Source organism: Hemitrygon akajei, chromosome 1, assembly GCF_048418815.1.
Source record: "Hemitrygon akajei chromosome 1, sHemAka1.3, whole genome shotgun sequence".
In the NCBI taxonomy this organism is placed as follows: domain Eukaryota; kingdom Metazoa; phylum Chordata; class Chondrichthyes; order Myliobatiformes; family Dasyatidae; genus Hemitrygon; species Hemitrygon akajei.
In genome coordinates, this window is record NC_133124.1 from 191,730,703 (window position 1) to 191,745,719 (window position 15,017).

At 47.0% G+C, this 15,017-nt stretch overlaps 1 protein-coding gene across 4 annotated transcripts in view; it reads left to right on the forward strand.

Annotated features, from left to right (window-relative positions):
- tacc1 (transforming, acidic coiled-coil containing protein 1) overlaps positions 1–15,017 on the forward strand; it is a 214,003-nt gene that overhangs the window by 66,650 nt on the left and 132,336 nt on the right. The window contains exons 1-2 of one of the 4 annotated variants that reach the window (XM_073058014.1): positions 12,902–13,314; positions 14,357–14,460. In XM_073058014.1, coding sequence (XP_072914115.1) covers positions 13,136–13,314; positions 14,357–14,460 — 283 coding nt within the window. In that variant the 5' untranslated portion in view covers positions 12,902–13,135. Of the gene's footprint in view, positions 1–12,901; positions 13,315–14,356; positions 14,461–15,017 lie in introns of those variants that run through there. The other 3 variants (XM_073058023.1, XM_073058033.1, XM_073058043.1) reach the window with 3 other exon arrangements.

Genomic DNA, 15,017 nt, shown 5'->3' on the forward strand with positions numbered 1-15,017 from the left:
GGGAAGCAGGGAGGGGATAGGCAGGAAAGGTGAAGAAGGAATGTAAGGGGAAAGCACTGTGGGTAGTAGAAGGAAGTGGAACCATGAGGAAGGTGTTAGACAGCTGGAGGAGGAGGCAGAGTGAAACTGGGATGGGGGAAGACCAAACCCAGTTTGAAGGAGCAACACCTCATATACCATTTTGGTAGTCTCCAGCCCCTTGGTATGAACATTGAATTCTCCAACTTCTGGTAATTCCCTCTCTTTCCCTTCCCCATCCCAGCTTCACACTGCCTCCTCTCCCAGCTTCCTATCACCTCCCTCATGGTTCCGCCTCCTTCTACAACCATAGTGCTTTCCCCTTACATTCCTTCTTTACCTTTCCTGCCTATCCCCTCCCTACTTCCCCTCCCTCACCCCTTTATCTTTCCCCTTACTGGTTTTTCACCTGGCACCTACCAGCCTTCTCCTTCCCACCCTCCCCTTAACTTCTTTATAGGGCCCCTGCCCCCTCCCTCTTCAGTCCTGATGACGGGTCTCGGCCTGAAACATTGACTGTTCGTTTCCACGGATGCTGCTCGACCTGCTGAGTTCCTCCAGCGTGTTGTACGTGTTGCTTTGACCCCAGCATCTGCAGTGTATTTAGTGTGTCTAACCTGGTTGAGGTGGGAATGGGGAGAGTTTAGGATGTTCTGTGCTCTTTCCAATATGCTGTGTGCTCCTGTTCGACAGTTTCAAAGCACACAATTCTTGCCCGCCATTTGGAGCAGTTACAGGCAAGGATTCCTGTCAATCTGTGAGGACATTATGATTTTTCAGGGAGGTTTTGAGGTCATCCTTGAAAATTTTTCTCTGGCCTTGTGAATTCTCTTCCAGTGGAGGTCAGAGTAAGTGGCCATTTTGTGAATCTAGTATAATTTGGATTATTATTGTCACATATACCAGGGTACATTAAGAAAAATCAACTTAGCTTTGTAGTCTACCCACACAGATCATTTCATCACATTGAGTTAATAGAAAGGGAAACAATAACCATGCCGGATAAAGTGTTACAGAGAACGTGGAGTGCAAGCAGACAAGAATGAGAAAAGCCATAATGAGGTCCAGAGTCCATCCTTTCGTAGGATTGTTCTGTTGTCTTATAACCGTGGGTGAGAGGCAGGATAGAGGTTTCTCGTCGGGGATGTGAGGGATGTGATCTGTCCATTGGAGCAGTTTGAGTTGATCAGTGTGCTGGGGACGTTGTCTGGGATGGGCTGCTTGCGTTAGTTCTTCAGGAGACCAGGAAAACAGGATCAGGAGTAGGCCATTCAGCCCCTCGTCTGCTCCACCATTCATGGTTCTCTATGCTCGTCTCAACTCCTCTCCAGTATCAGTTCACCGTAGCCCTTGATTTCTTGATTTTTCAAACAATTATGTATCTCCAGCTCATATATATTGAAAGATTCGACCTCCACCACCTTCGGTGGGGGGGGGGGGGGGGCTGCAGAGAATTCCAGAGATTCGTTACCCTCAGAGAACAAACTTCAGTTTGAAAAGATCTGCACTTTATCTTGGAGCTGCGTCCCCTCTTTGCGATTCTGCCACTAGTGAAACATCCCAACAGCTACCCTATCAAGACACCTCACGATCTTGTATGTTTGAATAAGGTCACCCCTCATTCTTCCAAGCTCCGAGGAACACAGACACAAACTCTCCAGCCTGTGTTGAAAGGCCAAGCATGCCATGCCAGGAACTACCCTGCTGAATCTCCTGCGGACTGCTTCAAATGCCTCTAATATCCTCTCTTGGGTAAGGGAACCAACAATGTGCATAGTGTGGTCTCAGCAACGCCCTGTACAACCGGAACAAAACCTCCTTGTTCATTGCCCCCAACCCCTTTGCAATAAAGGCTACCATGCCATGTACTATCTTACCTAGTTATAGAGTTCTACTGTGTTGAATCAGGCCCTTCAGCCCATTGGGCTCATGCTGTTCTTTTTACCCTAGGACTGTGCTCTTTGATGCCTGTCCTGTTGAAGTATCTGTCTAAATGTGGTATTCGTATGTGATTCCACCTTCTCCTTTGATAGTGCATTCCAGATATCAGCCATTACCCTGTGTTTAATAAAAACACAATTACCCTGTCCTATCTATTTTTAAACTACTTCCTCTCATATTAAACCTATACTGTCTTGTTGGACCTGTCTGCCAACTTTCTGTAATTCATGTAATGGAACACCTAGAGCCTTCTGCAATTCAGTTGCAATCTCTCTCCACGTTGATAACAATCAGCCATTTGTTCCCTTCTACTGCAGTCCATGACCCGACACTTCACCATCTTAAACCCTATTTGCCAGGTTTTCACCCAATAACTCAATCTATTGACTGTTTATCCTGTTGTAGAATTACAAAGTCCTGATCAGAGCATACCCTTGTATGATTAACGATTTTGGAAATCTTGCATTTTTTGTTCCTCCTCCAGGATATTAATGCAAATAGTGAACAGGTGAGAGCCAAGAACTGATCCACAAGTTTAACGCCCTCCAGACTGAAAAAGGGCTCATTTATTCTATCTCCGTTTTCAATATGGTGACCAGAGTTCCACACAAAATAGTGTTCTATCCATTCTAACACATTCCGTGAAATATCTTGGGCTTATAGTTTATGCATTGGCCTCTCATATGGCACTTTCTCAGATGCCTTCTGGAAATCTAAATACACTACTTCTACAGGTTCCCCTGTATCAACTCTCCCTAGCATGTCCTCAAGGAATTCAAGCAAAGTTTTCAAACATGGTTTACCTTTCGTAAAATCATATTGAGCAGGTTTGATTATATCTACCGTAGATTCCGGATTTTAAGCCGCTACTTTTTTCCCACATTTTGAACAGCTTTGAACTTTGCGGCCAATAATCCGAAGCGGCTAATGCATGATTTTTTTCATGCCGCCTCGTAAACATTTTGCCTCGTAACAGTAGACCAATAAAATTGATGAGTAGTTCACAGAGGTCCAATGAAATTGTACGATAAATCAAGCGCACTTTCACAATTAAATTATTGTAAATCAGTCATTTGTACTCACCCTCATCAACATGGAAAACACTCGAAGCATTGTGCTGCCTACTTAGTTTAAACTATATTTGTTTTCTGTACTACATCGCGGGATGCTATGACGTCACACCCGGTTTCGCGGTGTCTTGTGGGAAAATGCCGGTTTGCGATGAAACGGGACGGAGGGAGGGAGCGCATTACGCGAGCGGCTTTGGATCTGAGCGAACTCTGCTTTTAAGTTAAAGGTATCAATAACTTTTCCTGGTAGGCTGCAATATATATATATTTTTTACCAGTCGTTAGGAGATATTGGAATGTTGTTCAGTAAAGAAGTATACGCAACGTATATTTAAAAGTAGCCGCGTACGGGCACGGTTCGAAAAAAAGCATTTGCAATATGTATTTGTTTTTGTTACCATATGGATTTAATTAAAAGTTAAAAAAATCCTCACGTGTAATATCTTTCTGTGTAAATATCTCATATTACAACGTGGGACACCTGCGGCCGAAAATCCGGTGCGGCCTAAAATCCGATGCGGCCTTTACAATTAAAAAAATGATTTTATTTCTAAAATTAGAGCCAGCGGCTTTTAATCAGGTGCGCTCTGTAGTCCGGAATCTACGGTAGATCAGTTATTTTCTTTTTGATCCTTGGCTCTAGCATCTTGTCAACAACAGATGTGAAACTAACCGGCCTTTCGTTCCCCACTTTCTAAAACCCTCCTTTTATGAATAGAGGAGTCACATTGACCGTTTTCCAATCGACTGGTAACCTTGCAGAGTTTCGCCAGTTTTAGAGAACCTCAACCAATGGGTCCAATATCTCTGTAGTCACTCCCTTTAAAACCCTTGGTTTGAGTTCATCAGGTCCTGGTGACACGTCTGCCTTTAGTCGCCGAGTTTCTTGTTGTAATTGGGATCTTGACAGATTTTCCATGTCAGCGCACATAAAAATGCTGGAGGAACTCAGCAGGTCAGGCAGCACATATGGAAATGAATAGATAGTCGATGCTTCAGGCCTAGACCTTTCATCAGGACTGATTCCTCCATGTTATTTGTGGTTAGCCTCATCAGCAACAATGATGAAATGATTTCCAGGGAGGAGGTAGAGCAGTTTGTGGACCGGTGTAAACACCACAATGTGAGTCTCAACGTGACTAAGACTAAAGGGGTGATTGTGAACTTCAGGAAGGTGCAGGGTTGACCACTCCCTACTACGCATCAATGGCTTCTCCGTGGAGCGAGTCAGGAGTACTGAGTTTCTTGATGTGCACAGTTGCTTTCTCCTGGTCCCTCAACACAACCTCTTTAGGCAAGTGAGCGCAGCAGTGCCTCCACTTACTGAGGAGGCTGAGGCAAGTGAGGATTTCTCCTTCCCCCCCCTCCCCCCCCAATCCACCACATTCTGCTGAAGCACCACCAAAAGTGTCCTGGCCAGCTGCATCACTGGTACAGGGATTGCAACAGATAGTGAGGATCACTGAAAGCATCACTGGGCCTCTGACCCACCACTCCCCCTATTCAGGAGATATGTCAGAAGCACTGTATATGCATTGTCAAAGACCCCTCTCAGCCTTCCTGCAATCTCTTAGATGGCCTGCTGTAAGGCACAAGGTACCGCAGCATACGAGGGTGATTGATAAGTTCGTGGCCTAAGGTAGAAGGAGTCAATTTTAGAAAGCCTAGCACATTTATTTTTCAACATCGTCCCCTCCTACATTTACACACTTAGTCCAGCGGTCGTGGAGCATACGGATCTTGGGCCTGAAGTGTCCACAGCAGGGGTGATTGATAAGTTTGTGGCCTAAGGTAGAAGGAGATGAGTTATATAGCTCTCGTTACATGCACGTGCAGGTCAACTCTTTGAGTGAAAATGCAGAAAGTTTGAAGTTAATAACTCATCTCCTTCTACCTTAGGCCACGAACTTATCAATCACCCCGATGTGTTATTAACTGATGAGAGGACTAGCATATAAAATCAAGGATGTAATGCTGAGGCTGTATAAGGCATTGCTCAGACCACATTTGGAGAATTCTGAGCCCTGCATCTATGAAAGGATGTACTGGTTTACTAAGAGTGAAAGGGTTAACGTATGAAGAGTGTTTGATGGCTCTGGGCCTGTACTCGCTAGAATTCAGAAGAAGAGCAGGGGAAGGGGCGAGGATCTCACTGTATCCAACTGAAAGGTCTAGATAGAATGGGAGCCAGCCAGTGGTGTAATGGCATCCGGATTGCTCTTCGAGGACCGTGGTCCCTGGTTCAAATCCATCCGGCTTCTTGCACGCTTTCCATCCGTGCTGCGTTGAGCATTGAGCTAGCAACTTGGCCTCGTAAAAACCAGACAAATGCTGAAGAAATGGCAAGGTTGCTGCCTGATGCGCCACAAGGCACGGGAGGAACTCAATGGATAGAGTGGAACTGAGAGGATGTTTCCAATAATGGGAGAATCTAGGACCGGGGGGGGGGAACCGTCTCTGAATACAAGGACGACCCTTTAGAACAGAGGTGAGGAGGAATTTACTTAGCTAGATGATGGTGAATCTGTGGAATTCATTGTCACAGACAGCTGTGAAGGCCAAGTTGTTGGATATATTTAAACTGGAAGTTTATAGGTTCTTGATTAGTGGGGGGGGGGGGGGGTGTCAACGGTTACAGAGAGAAGGTAAGAGAATGGGTTTAAGAGGGGTAATAAATCAGCCATGATCGAATGATAGGACTTGATGGTCAGAATGACTTAAATCTGCTGTGTCTTATGATCTGTCTGATTCCGGAGAGCAAAAAGAATTGAGTGATGGTTACTCTTTGCGAGTTTCAAAACTTGCGTTTTTTTTTGTGGAGTTTTATCTCGTACCTGGAGGGGTCTCAGTTGGGCAGCTGAGGCATCAGTTATGATGGATGCATCGTAACAATTTGAAAACGAAGCTGTGATCTCATCCATCAAGGTACGTCTCAGGATCTACCTGCTGAGAAAATATGGTGTAGGCAGTCGATACGAGTCAGTTCACTAGGGAGGGGCAGTAAAGAAAAGGTTATGTCAAGATCACTTCTTCCCATAGAGCCTTTGCAGGGGCCTCTCAATAGTGCTTCTGTAGGAGATGTTTTGAAACCGACAATGAATCATAGGGAACAATATGGTGCCTTCATTGGCTGTGCCATTGAGTATAAGAGTAGGAAAGTCATTTTGCAGCTGTGTAAAACTTTGGTTAGGCTGCTCTGAAAGTGTATTGTGGAGTTGTGGTCAGCCCATTACAGGAAGAGTTTGGAAAGGGTTCTGCAGTGACCAAGATGCTCGCTGGATGAGAGGCGGTGAGTAATAAGAGGCCGAACTAATTTGGGTTGTTTTCACTGTAATGCCAGAGGCTGAGGGTTAGGATAAGATGGAAGTTTATAAAACTATGAGAGGGGGTGGACAGTCAGGATCTTTTCCCAGGGAAAAAATTTCAGGCACTAGATGACATGCATTTAATGTGAGGGAATGGAAAAAGTTTAAAGATGTCTGGGACAAGTATTTTTATAAAACGTTGGGTGCCTGGAATAGGCTGTCAGGGGTTGTGGTGGGAGCAGATCTGATGGTGGTGCATAAGAGGCTTTCAGACACGTGAATGTGCAGGGTACGGAGGAATCCGGATCATGGACAGGCAGAACAGGCCTAGTTTAATTTGTCATGGTGTTCAGCACAGATACTGAGGGCCAAAGGACCTATTCTACACAATATCGGAGCTTCCCAAAAGTTCCCCAACCAGTGAGTTACTTTTGCAGTTGGTGAAATATGCCAGGAAATTTTAATACTTGAGACTCTGAGTCCATTCTCGTTGTCCACCGCCTTGTGGAAAACAGGGCCCCGGTGGGTGCCTGGGCCCCACCTACTGAAGGGTCTCAGCCTGTAATATCGATGTCCATAGATGCTGCCTGGTTTGCTGAGTCCCTCCAACACATTGTGTGGGTTACCTCCTGGGATGCTGCACCCTGACCATGAAGATTTCCTGCAGTGTGTTCTTAGCAGAATCACCTTCCCTGCGGCACAATACAGGTGTCCATCTTTGAACCCGTGCGATGGCTTGGTGAAGTGAAAACCCCAGGGAGTTTGGGGATATCTACCGAGGCCAGGAGTGAAATGTTAAACCGAACAACAGCCTTCAGTAACCCTCAGGGCGGATGCAGTCTCCTGTCTGACAGCACTCTGTCTGCCTTCCTACACGTCCCTGATTGCTAAACTCTCCACTGCTGGTGACCTTGTCTTTTGACATTTCTGACACAGGCGAGGCTGTTCAGCCCATCGATTCCTACTTGGCTGTCAGAGGAGCAATCCCCTTGGTCGTGTTCCCCTTTTCTGCGAGTTATTTACAGCAGGAGATAGTATATGTACCGTGGCCAGCTGAAGTGGAGCACCTGTGGAAAACTCAGGCACTCCCAGACAGAACGTGCCAGCTCCACACAGACAGCATCTGAGGCCAGGATCAAATCTGGGTTTCACCCTCATGACAATTTTGAATTTCCCCTCCCCCAATCCTCAAGACCGCCCTCCTTGACGTTTTCCAAATGTTCATCCTGTGGTCACGTTCCCTGCTGTGTTTGACGGAACAGGCCTTAACCCAGCGACATAACTTCCAGATGAAGTTTGGGGTGTGTCTGCTGCAGTGAGAGAGAACCTGCTCAAAGATACCCAGGCAAATCTGTCAACAGGTAGACCGTTTCAAGAAATTTAACACGATGCAGAATCTAATTACACGCCTCAGGGGTAAGAGCTTTACTTAGCCACAAAGCCCATGGATAATTCAAGAGATAAGGGAAAGTAAAAAGCTATAAAAAAAAGGTCAAAATGGACCCTGGTGCCTGAGAATGATGCAGAAAATAGAAGGCGACATGGGCAGAAAACTAGACTGGAATTGTTCAGGTGCAAGGATGGTGTTTGCAACACCGGGTTCACCCGACCCCAAAACAATTTGCGATCAGATAATGCCTTGTTTTGAAAGCGTACACCAGTCTCTCCAGCAGTACGTCTGGAGTTGCACGTTGGCCAGGTGAAGTGCAGGAGGAGGTCATGCACTTGTGATGGGGGAAGGGCATCAGACCCTGGAAATCTCTCTTAGAGGTAGCTATGGGACAGCATTGTAAAAGGTGGCAAGTTATCATCGGTTTGTTTGGCTCCATGTGGTATAGCAGTAAGGAAGGGACTTACACAGTCAGAATGTTAAATCTTAGTAAACACAAAGTACACTGCAGATGCTGTGGTCAAATCAACACGTACAAAGAAGCTGGAGGAACTCAGCAGGTCGGGCAGCATCCGTGGAAACGAAATCTTAAATCTTAGTGGTAGGAATGGCCTGATATAAGATTGCTACTTGTACCATTGCCTGGAGATGGAGGGGAAAGGTGTGTGTGTGTGTGTGTGTGTGTGTGTGTGTGTGTGTGTGTGTGTGTGTGTGTGTGTGTGTGTGTGTGTGTGTGTGTGTGTGTGTGTGTGTGCCCACCTCCAATTTCCCGTCCCCACTCAACATTCTCTGCAGGTGGAGCTCGTCTCACTGAGAAGTGAGGAATAATCAGTGAGGCTGGTTCTCAGAGAAATAAAACGCTGTTATCATTGATAGACTAAACAACAAAGCTACAGAAATCATGACCTTCGAAGCGTGCCGGTGGCAGATGCTGTGAGCGGCGTGTGGATGTCAGAAGGGAGACGCTTCGGTTCCTGGCTTGCTGGTGATGGCGGGTCAGCACGCTCCTGGTGACGGTCACATAACAGCCGCGCTCTCTGTCTGGGGAGGCCAGGCTCCTCAGTCGGGTGGACGACTGATGCGATGTCTGACTGGTGACCTCACTGCACGTGTGTCTGATGCTGAGCAGAGGTCAGGCACCCTGGCAAGAAATCTAACGTTGCAACAATTGCAATTTCATCTGGAAATAATGATTTTAGTTTGTTCACCTTTTTATAGGTGTTTAGAATCATGAGGGGCATAGAGCTGTAGACTCATAGTGTTACAGTACAGAAACAGGCCCTTTGGCCCATTCTAGTCAATGTCAAACTGATCTTCTGCCTCGTCCGTCCCATCTACCTACACCTGGACCATGGGTCTCCACTCTCCTCTCATCCATGTATTGATCCAAACCTCCCTTACATGTTACAGCTGAGGCCACATCCACCAATTCTAATGGAGACCTCATTCCACGCTTGCACCATCGTCTGACTCCTCCCCCTCAAGTTTCCCTTAAATGTTTCACACTTCACACAAAACCTTTCATTCTAGTCTGGCCCAACCTAGGGGAGAAAGCCTGCGTACACGTACCTGAGCTATACCCCTCATTATTTTGTATACCTCTGTGCAATCTCCCTTAGCCCCCTGTGCTCCTGGGAATAAAACCCTAACCTATTCAACCTTTCCCTATAACTCATGTCTCCTTGACCTGGCCGCGTCTGTGTAAATTTTCCCCCTCACCCTTCCAAGCTTATTGAAAGCGTACAAACAGAGTGATCATAAACTGAGTGAATGTTCACAGTGTTTTTCCAGGAAAGGTACATAAGAGCCAGAGGGCATATGCTGAAGGTGAAAGGGGAAAGATTTAAAGGGCAATTGAGGGGCAACTTCTTTATGTAGAGGGCGGTGTGCATATGGAACGAGCTGCTGGAAAAAGTGGGTTGAGGCAGGTACCCAACAAGATTTATAGAACTCTTTCACAGGTACATAGGTAAGAAAGGTTTGGGCAAAATAGGGTTAGCTTAGATGAGCATTTTGGACAGTATGGATGTGTTGGGCTGAAGGGCCTGTTTAATACAGTGTGGAATATATGACACTCTAATGGCTTGCATTATCTGCTTGGTGTAAAAATGCTTGTAGAAAGCACTCATACAATTCCCTACCCTGTACTCCATCTGCCACATCTTTGCCCATTCTCCTAAGTCTACCTAGGTCCTTCTGGGCACCTGTATACAAAGAAGGTGTAAAATCATACCTGCAAGGGATTGTAAAGTCAACATTTAACAGCGTTAAGTACGGAAAGCAGATCCGGATCGAGGGCTTTGTGGTCCCCTGAGTGGAGGACTCTCAAGTGAAAGAGAGTGGGATGTGTCAGGTATTTGAGGAAATCTAGTGTTGAATCTGGGACATGACCTCACCAAAAACTAACGTGGGTGGCGTTAGAGGGATGAAGAAAGTGGCAAACCCTGGCTTCCAACCCAGGGTTTTAAAGAGGTAGGTGAGGACATTACAGATGCCCTACTGATTTGTAAAACCTTTCACTTAGGTTGAAAAACTGCACAGACGATTCTGCCACTTCAGGAGGGTGGGAGGGGAAGCTTTGGAAAATGACACCCTAACGTTTCTTAATCAGTTTCAGGTTACCGTGGGTGGGCTGGAAAGTGGAGATGAGGTTACAAATTAAATCAGCCGTGATCATGTTGAACGCTGATGGACCACGAGCTTCTCGGGAGGAGATCATTAGCTCTAGCAAGCCCTGTAACATCTCCCTCGTTCATCTTGGAGGCGTGGAGGGATGGTGATTAGACAGAGATTTGGGGTGGGTTGTTGAGAACGAATATAACCATCTGCAAGAAGGGTAAAAAGGCATCGATCAGGTGGATAAGTAAGAAATTATGTCTAAGACCAGGGAGCATGGGTTTAAGGTGAGGAGCCAACAGTTTAGAGAGGATCTGACGAAGAATTTTGCCTGAGGAGATAGTGGAGGCAGATCCACTCACGGCATTTAAGAAGCAGCTGGCGGCAACTTAATCACTTACTGGCACTGCACTTTTCAGAAGCTTCTACACTTTATTCTGCATTGTTATTTTTACCTTGTTCTACCTCAATGTAGTGTGTAATGATTTTATACTTATAAACCGTATGCAAGTCAAGCGTTTCAGTCTTGGCTATTCACAGCCACACACTTACAGCAGCCAATTAAATGACCGACCAGGCCGTCAGAGCGTGCAGAGGAAACTTGCGGTGTCACAGTGCAGACTCCAGGCGGTAGTGCCTGAGGTCAGGATTGAACCAGGATTCCTGAAACTGTGAGGCAGCAAGGCCATCGCTGCTTCTGATCACAAACAAGAGAAAATCTGCAGATGCTGGAAATCCAAGCCACCCACACACACACACACACACACACACACACACACACACACACACACACACACACACACACACACACACACACACACACACACACACACACACACACACACACACACACACACACACACACACACACACACACACACACACACACACACACACACACACACACACACACACACACACCTGGAGGAACTCAGCAGGCCAGGCAGCATCTATGGAGAAGAGTATAGTCAAGGATTCAGGCTGAGGCTGCTCATCAGGACTTTGTGTGTGTAGCTGCTTCTAATCATTGTGTTTGCCAGCCAACATTTACCTCTTCCCCTTGTCTAACTGCACCCCCCCCCCTCCGCCAACTCCCAGCCCTCACTGAAGGAGGGTTGATAGATAGTACAGGCGAGTAGGCGCAGTACAATTTTGCTGTTGCCCGACGGCCCAAGACAACTTGGATCTGGATTGTTCTGTGGAAACCTTTGAGGCACAGTACAGTAAATTCTGCCCTGGGTGTGTGGGTAGGACTTTGAACGCACAGGGACCGAGTGGTGGTCCCTCCAGCTCCAGATCGTGAAGCTGTTGGTTTTACCAGATCCGGCTGGTGGAGAGCCGGCCTGATAAAATCATGAGGGGATCCAGCAAGTTGGATGCGCGCAATCGTTTTCCCTGGACAGAAGTTAAAATTAGAGGGCCTCGGTTTAAGGTAAAATTTGAAGGGGAATGTGAGGGTCAGCTTGATAAATTGGGTGGTGAGTATGTACAAAGGCAAATGGGATGAGTTCAGGTAGGCAACGTGGTCGGCATGGAGGCGTTGGGCCGAAGAGCTCGCTCCTGTGCACGGACTCTGGGGAAAAAAACACGCACTTGAGGCCACAGGCGTCTCAGCTCTGCGCGGCACCGTCGCTGGAAATACCTCAACATTAAACATTTAATTTCAATAAAGATGCCGCGATGTATTCGGGTCGTGTAAGAACTTCCCGCTCAGGGCAATGGTTGGTCCGCACAACTGTGAAAATAATCACAAGGAACGTTTCATCCGAGTCAGTTGTGCCGGGTTGGAGGCAAAAGCTTCCGTGGACAGAACCAGGACATGGTGTTTTGGGGGAGCAGGGAGTGGGTGGGTCGGGGACAGAGTCTTGAGGATTTCCGAAAGGAACTGGGTGGGATTGGAGAAAAAATGACAAGGGTTCTTGGTGAAAGGCGATGGGATAGAAGGAATGATGACAGACTTGATGGGCTGAATGGCCTATTGCGTAACAATTCCATGGTGTTGCTGAGCCTCTGGCTGATGGAAGCCGAGGTCAGTCTCACGTTCCGAGGCTCCAGGGAACGGGGAGCCCCGACCTTTGACGCCTGGCACCAGGCCTCGGTCCATGCACCGCAGGGATGCCAGTGAGCTGGGCGACGTCCGTCTACTGTTTATTTAATTTTGGGGGGAAAAAACACTAATTCAGTTTCTGGAGTATTTTTATCGCTGTTTGGCAGCCAGCCTGTTATACACAGAGGCGGTAAGACAGTTTGAAGAGGACAGTAATTAGCCAACTAAATATATAGATGACCTGTGCCTGATATTTCCAAAATAAAAAAAAACTGTCAAAATTTAAACACAGAATGTATTATATGATTTATACAGAATATTAATGCCAAGGCACGGAGATCTGGACAGTGTCTTTCTCGGGATTCTGTTCCAATCTGAGCCGCAACCCTCGACAGGACCAGCCATCTTTCCGTGTGCAATGGGCTCAGACCCCCGCGGTTTGATTGAGGGGAGGAGGGTTTGCGTCCTGTGCGAGTGGGGTTCCGGGGCGGGGGTGGCCTTCGGGGAGAGCTGGGTGGTTGGGTGCCGGGGAAGGCTCCGGGCTCTGCTGGGCACAGGCAGCAGTGGGAGGAGCCGGGCGGCGAGTGTCAGCAGCGGACCGCTGGAAGGAAGCAAGCTGCATGTTTCACGTTTAACCACATCCGCGGCTGAAGCAGCAACGCAGATTCGCTCAGTCGGACACCAAGCCTTGTTGCTGGAGTTCCCCCTCCATTTTGGGAGAAGCAGGCGGGCGGGCAGGCTGTCACCGATGGCGTTCAGTCCGTGGCAGATCCTGTCTCCCATCCAGTGGGCAAAGTGGACCTGGACAGCAATGCGGGGCGGTGCTGGGGAGGATGGGGAGGGCCAGGAGCAGGAACCCAGTGACAGGGTCGACGCAGAGCCCGCCGTGAGGAGGGGTAGCTTCAGGCAAGTTGCTGCACTGGAGATGTATGTGTATCTCTACAGTATAGGGGAGTGTGTGTGTGATGTCTATTTGGTCTGGTATGCATTGTGTGTGAGAGAATGCTCAGTGCTGTTGATGTATGTGGGTCTGGTGTGTCATGTGTATGGGTGTGTGTATGTGGGGGAGTGTGGTGTGGTGTGGATGGGGTGTGAGTACGTACAATATTGTCTATTGGTTTGTATGGTCTGGGGTATATGGAGTGTGTGGGATGACTATATAGTGTTTATTGTGTATGGCCTGGTTTTGTGTGTGTGTGTGTGAGAGAGAGAGAGAGCATGTATTGTGTATCTTGTGTGAGGAGGTGTGTGTGTGAATATTGTGTGCTTGAGTTTGTGTATATGTGAGTGTGTGCGTGTATATAATGCGTGTTCACATGATGAATGTGCTCGTGTGCACACGGTGAGTGTGTCTAGTGATTGGGTGTGTGTGTGTGTGGTGAATGTTCGTGTGCACAATGAGTGCGTATTCGATGTGTGTGTTAATGGTGAATGTGTTTGTGCGCAAGTGTGTATATAGTGTGTATGTATATGGTACTTGTGTGTATAGTAATTGTGTGTGTGTGTATGGTGAATGTATATGCACAGTGAGTGTGTGTAAAGTGCGTATGCACATGGTGAATGTGTTTATGCACAGTCTGTATATGGTGTGTGTGTATATATGGTGCATGTGCACATGGTGAATATATTTGTATGCACATAGTGAGTGTGTGTATGGTGAATATATTCACGTGGGCACAATGAATGTGTATATGGTGTGTATATGATGCACGTGCACATGGTGAATGTATTTATGTGGGCACAACAAGTGTAAATGGTGTGTATGTGTGTGTGTACAGTGCGTGTGCATGTGGTGAATGAGCTCGTGTGCACACAGCCAGTGTGTATGGTGTGTGGTCGTGGTATATGTGCTGCATATTCAGTCTGGGTAATGGCAGACACTGTTTAATCCGGGGTAGGAGGGAATGTGAATACACAGAGATTTACTGCAGAAAGCACACTTACTCACTCCTTTCCCTCTTTCCCACAGTTCTGACTCTGACACCAATTTTGAGACGCCTGTTGCTGACACACCTGTCCCAGGACCCTTGGACCTCTCTGAAAGTGACCTGACCCTGCAACAGACTGACGCTGGTAAGTCCTTTCCGACCCCAGTGATGTGAATGGGTGGGGACTGCAGAATGTTGGTGATGTAATTTGACTTGTGCCAGGCTGCTGTCTTCCTGTATTTACCCGCCTAAGACACGGGCTGTGAACACAAGACATCCAGTGTGAATCTGTCCCTCATCTGCACAGAGCAGAGCCAACTGCCTTAAGTTGCCAGCAGAGTCTCCTCGCTGTAGAGAATTTTTTATACTACAGAGAGGCCCTCCGTGACAAGAATATCTGATCACTTGTATTTTGTTGTAGCCTACATTTCTTCAGATTCTTTCTGGAGTTCACCAAGCAGTCAATCGAATTTGTCAGCTCCTGATTATTAAGGGCCAGTGCAATGTATAATTATCTGTAAGAGGGAGGTATCTTCAAATTGATGCTGTGCATCTCATTTCTCGAGAGGAGCCATTCACTCTCCAGTAGATTATTCCGGAACACGGTTTTGGATGCTTTTCTTGTAAAGATTAATAATGAAAAATAATTGTTGGCTTTTGTATACTTCAAGCGACTGCTATTATGAGAACTTGTTTTGGATG